This window comes from Mandrillus leucophaeus, unplaced genomic scaffold (genome assembly GCF_000951045.1).
Source record: "Mandrillus leucophaeus isolate KB7577 unplaced genomic scaffold, Mleu.le_1.0 Scaffold248, whole genome shotgun sequence".
NCBI lineage: Eukaryota > Metazoa > Chordata > Mammalia > Primates > Cercopithecidae > Mandrillus > Mandrillus leucophaeus.
In genome coordinates this window covers 1,334,431-1,341,194 of record NW_012102565.1, presented here as the reverse complement: position 1 = coordinate 1,341,194, position 6,764 = coordinate 1,334,431, and the positions used below count along the sequence as shown (strand labels likewise).

General features: G+C 54.2%; 1 protein-coding gene across 1 annotated transcript in view; it reads right to left on the bottom strand.

Annotated features, from left to right (window-relative positions):
- The window catches only part of OGDH (oxoglutarate (alpha-ketoglutarate) dehydrogenase (lipoamide)), a 94,136-nt gene that overhangs the window by 5,785 nt on the left and 81,587 nt on the right, over positions 1-6,764 (bottom strand). The window contains exons 14-21 of the mRNA XM_011983287.1: positions 6,367-6,469; positions 5,938-6,066; positions 5,451-5,601; positions 5,027-5,154; positions 4,742-4,920; positions 4,256-4,327; positions 2,258-2,386; positions 913-985 (exon numbers count right to left, since the gene is read on the bottom strand). Of these exons, the coding sequence (XP_011838677.1) occupies positions 913-985; positions 2,258-2,386; positions 4,256-4,327; positions 4,742-4,920; positions 5,027-5,154; positions 5,451-5,601; positions 5,938-6,066; positions 6,367-6,469 (964 nt within the window). The remainder of the gene's footprint in view (positions 1-912; positions 986-2,257; positions 2,387-4,255; positions 4,328-4,741; positions 4,921-5,026; positions 5,155-5,450; positions 5,602-5,937; positions 6,067-6,366; positions 6,470-6,764) is intronic.

Here is a 6,764-nt window from a genome sequence, read left to right as displayed (position 1 = left end):
CCCCCCCCCGCAAAAAGAAGGGGCTTGCCTTGATTGAAGACTAAAGAGGGATTGGTGACTGGTGGGATGCAGGCTTCCTGGCCTGGTGACCCCTGGTGGGTGGCAAAGGCTGTGTCAGCCACCTGCACTGCACTGTCCTACAGAAATCTCAGTGTTATGGGTCTCCCTTCACACAAGTGCAGCTGGCATGTGACTTGGCAGGCCCTGCCATCCAGTGTTTTTTTCCCCTGTTCTGAAGGGCTTGCTTTGGGGCTGGGCCTCCGTCCGAGCCAGAGGTGAGCTGCCACTCACCCGCTGAAGGAGGCCGCAGGCAGCGGCACTAACCCTCAATCTTGGACATACTTAATTGCCTCTAGTGGAGTCCTTGGGGGCATTTGCAGGTGAGAGGAAACAGCTCCTGGGCTGCATGTTAAGACATGTCATTTGACCAACTTGAATGTAAGCTGTGACCTTCCTCATCTGGTATCACGGGTCTTTTTTTGAATGTATGTGCCAGAGTTTTGCTTTTATTGCCCAGGCTGGAGGCAACAGCGCGATCTCAGCTCACCGCAACCTCCATCTCCTGGGTTCAAGCGATTCTGCCTCAGCCTCCCGAGTAGCTAGGATTACAGACATGTGGCACCACGCCCATCTAATTTTGTATTTTTAGTTAGAGATGGGGTTTCTGCATGTTGGTCAGGCTGGTCTCGAACTCCCGACCTCAGGTGATCTGCCCGCCTCAGCCTCCCAAAGCGCTGGGATTACAGGTGTGAGCCACTGTGCCCAGCCAGGTTATCATGGGTCTTTAAAACCATAAAGCTGGCAAGAGCCAGTGAGAATCACAAACGTCAGCCCCAGGAGCTGCAAAAGAGCAGCAGCAAAGAAGCCCCAAACATAGTTTCCCCAGGAAATGCCCGTCTCCCTCACACCCACCTGGAAGCATCTCATCAAAGCTGGATCTGGCCTCGGGGTGGCGCAACAGGGATTTGGGGGTGAAGATAATTAACTGAAATACAGAACAATAGGCTTGTGAAGGATCAGATTCTGAAGATTCTAGAAGGAAGGTCAAAAGCAAGGCTACCCAAGCCTTGACCTTCAGGCCATGAAACACACCTGCCCTCCCACTCAACAGGAGCCTCAGGTCAGAAGAGGTAGAGAAGGAGGGAAAAGGAAAGATGACCAATTTCCCTGCTGTTCACCTCCCCTAGCTGAGTATCCACTCCTGGCAGGGCCCATCCCAGCCTGCTCAGATTCCCAATACTCCCCTCCTTGCTTCTCTGTACCTAGGAAAGAGCTCTGACCCTCTCCTTGGCAGTCGCAGAGCAAATGCACCCAAAGCCCATGTAAGGCTGTGACATGGCCCAGCACCAAGAAGCACCAGGGCTGTCCTGCCCTGTGGGCCCTTGGGCTGCTGGGGACACTCCAAGCTGCAAGCCTCTGCCCCATACCTCCACCCCTGAGGTATCCCAGGGCAGCAGGGCACTCTCTCTTGCTGTGTCCCATATTCCTTCTTCTTTTTTTTTTTTGAGACAGAGTCTCGCTCTGTCGCCCAGGCTGGAGTGCAGTGGCGCGATTTCGGCTCACTGCAAGCTCTGCCTTCCAGGTTCACGCCATTCTCCTGCCTCAGCCTCCTGAGTAGCTGGGACTAAGGCGCCCACCATCACGCCCAGCTAATTTTTTGTATTTTTTTAGTAGAGACAGGTTTTCGCCGTGTTAACCAGGATGGTTTCGATCTCCTGACCTCGTGCTATGCCTGCCTCGGCCTCCCAAAGTGCTGGGATTACAGGCGTGAGCCACCACGCCCGGCCTTCTTCCTTCTTATGAATCACTTCTCCCATGTATCCCTCCACTCAACTTCTACTCACTCTTCAACACCCAGCTCGGGAGCCGCTCCCCGGGAACCCTGCACTCCCTTGGCCTTTGCCAGGGCTCACCTCTCTTTCAGAGCTCGGCACACCCTCTGTGATCACCTGTTCAAACATCCATCCTCCCCACCGGGCTGGGGCCGGCAGCCTATGTGGCTGGTCTGCATGTGGTGCTCAGCAGTACCCAGGGGCCCAGTCGGGGAAGAGGACACACGGAACACGCAGTTCCCTCATGGTAGCAGTGAGGAGGGGCCAGGCTGTCCATGCTATGTCCTGATGCCATGTCCTGTCGACGCTACCCATGCAGGTGCCCACCTAGCCAACCCCAAGCAAGAGGCTCTCTGAGGAGCCCTTCCCTGCACCAACAGGGCAGGGCCAGGCCTCGTTTGAGCAAGGGAGGCCCTGCCACTGACCGGCTTCCGGAAGGGCAGCAAGATCTGGCGTCGTAGCACGTGGAAGAAGTTGCCAGGGGTGGAGCAGTTGACAACAACCCAATTGCAGTCATACAGCTGATTGATGTCAAAGTTGGCTTCTTTAAGGTCCTGCAGCAAGGAAGGAAATGGCCAGAGGCCAGGACGCAGCACTGAGTTTTCTGGGGCATCTGGGGGCCCTTGGGTGATCTAGTTTGGATATTTGTCCCTGCCCATATCTCATGTTGAATTGTAATCCCCCACTGCTGGAGGTGGGGCCTGGTGGGAGGTGTTCGGATGAGGGCTTGGGCCATCCCCTTGGTGATGAGTGAGCTCTCACTGTGAGTTCACATGAGATCTGGTTGTTGAAAGTGTGTGGCACCTCTCCCTGACTCTCTCTTGCTCCTGCTCTGGTCATGTGACATGCCTGCTCCCTGACTTCATCTTCTGCCATGATTGTAAGCTTCCTGAGGCCTCCCCAGAAGCTGAGCAGATGACAGCATCATGCTTCCTGTACAGCCTATTTGGAACTGTGAGCCAATTAAACATTTTTTCTTTATAAATTACCCAGTCTCAGGTTTTTCTTTATAGCAACACAAGAACGGCCTAACCCACTGACTCACCAGGAGACATAAGCCGGCACTAACAAGTGAGTCCAGGAAGTTCCTTCGGTCAGGCTCATACCCTGGAGGAGAGCCTCAGTCCCATTCAATCCATCCTATTTCTCTGAAAGCTACTGCCCAGCATGAAACAGATACTACTTTAAGAGACACAAGTTCTACCTAAAACCAATTTTCCTTAGACACTGACTCCTAATCATTTTCTTTGAGTTCTTTTTTTTTGAGATGGAGTCTTCCTCTGTTGCCTAGGCTGGAGTGCAGTGGCACAGTCTTGGCTCACTGCAACCTCTGCCTCCCGGGTTCAAGCGACTGCCTCAGCCTCCTGAGTAGTTGGGACTACAGGTGCCCGCCACTATGCCTGAATAATTTTTGTCTTTTTAGTAGAGATGGGGTTTCACTATATTGGCCTGGCTGGTCTCGAACTCCTGGCCTCGTGATCCATCTGCCTCGGCCTCCCAGACTGCTGGGCTTACAGGTGTGAGCCACCGCACCTGGCCAGTTCTTTTTTTTTTTTTCTGAGATGGAGTCACTCAGGCTGGAGTGCAGTGGCACGATCTTGGCTCACTGCAACCTCCTCAACCTCCGCCTCCCGGGTTCAAGTGATTCTCCTGCCTCAGCCTCAGAGTAGCTGGGATTACAGGGGGGCGCCACCATGCCCGGCTAATTTTTTTATTTTTAGTAAAGATGGGGTTTCACTATGTTGGACAGGCTGGTCTCAAACTCCTGACCTCATGATCTCCCTGCCTCGGCCTCCCAAAGTGCTGGGATTTCAGGTGTGAGCCACCATGCCTGGCACCGTTCTTTTTTTTTTTTAAGACAGGGTATTGTTTTGTCACCCAGGCTGGAATGCAGTGGCACGATCTTGGCTCATTGCAGCCTTGACCTCCCAAGCTCAAGCAATCCTCCCATCTCAGACTCCCAAGTAGCTGGGACTGCAGGCGTGCAACATCATGCCCAGCTAATGTTTACATTTTTTGTAGAGATGGGGTCTCATCATGTTGCCCAGGTTGGTTCTTTTGAGCTCTTAAAGTTTCACTGGAATCACCCCAAAGTTCTCTCAAGTGTGAACCTGAATCAGGGTCTGGGAGGATCCTGCAGGAGCCCATGCTGAGGGGCTCACACGGCATTTCTGTGCTTGCAACAACAGCAGGAAGCCAATGGAGGCAGTCCTTGCACTTTCCTCTGTCCTCCAAGAAGTCTCTCATCCCAGAGCGCCCAGAGGCATGGGGCCACACCTGTCCACCCACGCGAGCTCCCCAGGATGGAGAAAGGAACAGAGGCACGGTCTGCCACTTCAGGATGTCCAGGTAGAATGTTCTTCCCCAGGTTTCCCACCAGACACCCCGAGAATGGCGGGGCTGACAGGGCCTGTATTACTCACTGGCAGGACGTCTGGGTCATCGTTGCACATCTGCAGGAACCGCTCTGGGCGGGCGGAGGAATGTTCTGGACCCTGGAACCAGACATGCAAGTTACAGTTTAGGAGCTCTTGCGTACTGACATTTGCCGCATCTGCTGTTCCTCCTCCTTAACCAACTAGCTCATTTCTGGTTATCTTTTTCTTGATGGCAGGGTTCAGTTCCTTCCCCCTTCCACCGGCAAAGCACTTGGCTCCTCATCATTTTCACACTTGGACGCCTGCACATCTAGGGAGTCTGCACCAGCAGGGACAGGGCATGCTAGCCACATCCAGATGGGCTACTCTGGCTTTCCGAAGTGACATCCCATCTGAGATGGACGGGAAGCACCAGCAGAGCCCTTAGGAGGCTGGTGTGAGCTGCTGGCTCTCGTGCCAGTCTTTGGGGTCAGGGTCCTACACAGGCCCTTCCCAAGTTCTAGGTCTGGCAGGGAAGGGCCAGAGGCTCACCATGCCCTCCATGCCATGGGGCAGCAGCAACACGATGCCATTCTGCCGCACCCACTTGGCTTGTCCCGGGCAGATGAACTGGTCGATGATGCACTGGGCCGTGTTGTGGAAGTCACCAAACTGGGCTTCCCAGAGGACCAGGGCATTAGGACTAGCCATGGCGAAGCCCAGCTCAAAGCCTATAAGAGACACAGGAGGGAGAAAACCATGTCCAGGACACCAGCCAGTAGGCCCAGAGCGGGTGGGTGGGTGAGAGGCCCCGGTGGTGTGGCTCCAGACACTCACCCAGCACGCCGTACTCAGACAGTGAGCTGTTGCACACGGTGTAGGGGGCCTGATTGGGCCAGAGGTGGTTCATGGGGATGCAGGTTCTCTTGTCCACGTTCTGGTCATGGAGCACATGGTGGCGGTGGCTGAGACAGGACAACAGAGGTAATAATCAGGAGCTCTGACTTGACAAGCAAATATGCTGGAACCCACATGAAGCACCAGCAGATGCCACGCTCTGTGACCTGGACTTCCAGCCAGGCAGCTGCAGAGTCAGCCCCACCCAGGTCTTAACAGAAGCACCCACAGCAAATGAGGGACAGAGGTTTTCAGTCTGACAGCAATGGGACTCAGTAACTGTCTTCTGAAAAAGAAACACCAGAACCCCTCCCTTTGCATTTCCTACTCTTTGGAGGGCAAACAAAACTGCCCAGAACGTTACCTGAATGTGCCCCGCTCCACGTCCTGGCCGCTCAGTCGGATGTGGATACCCTCCTTCAGGAGCGAGCCAAACGCCATGTACTCTGCCAAAGCCCAGTCCACAGTCCGGTTCTTCACCATTTCCCCACGAGTCTTCAAGATCCGGCTCAGCCCTGCAGAGAGACAGCTCTCACCAGCTGCTGCAGGCCCTGCCTGCACATGTCTGCCTTGCTTCTCAGTGTGCCCATGGCAAGAGTGGAGCCTTCTTCACTCATAGTTTCTGGGCTCCTGACATGCTGGAAAAGCTGTGACCTCAGTCTCTTTTACCACTGAGGAAGTGTAGGATGGTGCTAAGGGCAGGGAGTGAGAGAGGTGGCTCCATCCAACCACCCCAGAGGCTTGGAGCAGGGCAGGAAGGGAGTCTCTGTAGGACACATGATGGGGGTCAAGGTCACAGTACTAGACAGTCTGGGCCCAACATTTCCACAGGTCAGCACAGAGCTTGTTACCTCCATGAATAGTAAAGTTTTCCACAGGCACAGAGCTAGCCACGTTCCCGATGTGTGTCAGAATATCCTCCGTCAGACCCGTGGAGGGGCAGGACATGCTCCTGGGCTGCCCGTCCAGGGTGAAGAAGCCTAGGAGAGGAAGAACAACTGAGGCATGACATCTGCTCTGCTTTTCCAGGGACCACACCATGGCAGACACATGATGTGGGGGAGAAGCAGGGTGAGAGACAATGTAGCTCACACCGTGTTCCCCAGAAAACATGAGTGCAGGGGTCTGGGTCCAGGGTCTGCAGGGGTTTGGCTGAAATGGTGCACACAACTGTGCACTGTGGGTACAAAGTAGAAAGCATGAATGTTTTCCGGGAGGAGGATGCCTCGTTACATCAGATCCTCAAAGGAGCTTATTTGTGGCACTGGTTCTTCACTCACCAGGCCAAGGAGAGTCCAGCCAGTGCTTAATGTGCAAGATCTTCTCATCTTTAGATCTGGCAAAAGCTTCCTCACAGATCTTATCATACTTGGAAATTTCCTCCTGCAGGGTTGGACACAACACAGCAGTGACTGGCACAGGGCATGACTACTGCACACGCCCACCCGTACCCCCACACTTTCTGACAGCCACCACGCAAGCCCAACCATACCCTGGCACAACTCCCATGCATGCCCACCCATACCCCCACACTTCGTGGGTACGAAACATCTCAGCCTCTGGGCCTGCTCCTTCTCAATAGGCATAACACCTGTCTAAGATTTTATTCTTTTCATCCCAGAAGTTTCTTCCTCACATTTGCTGGGTAGAGATTCTGCTCAGAGTTTGAACCCCTAAC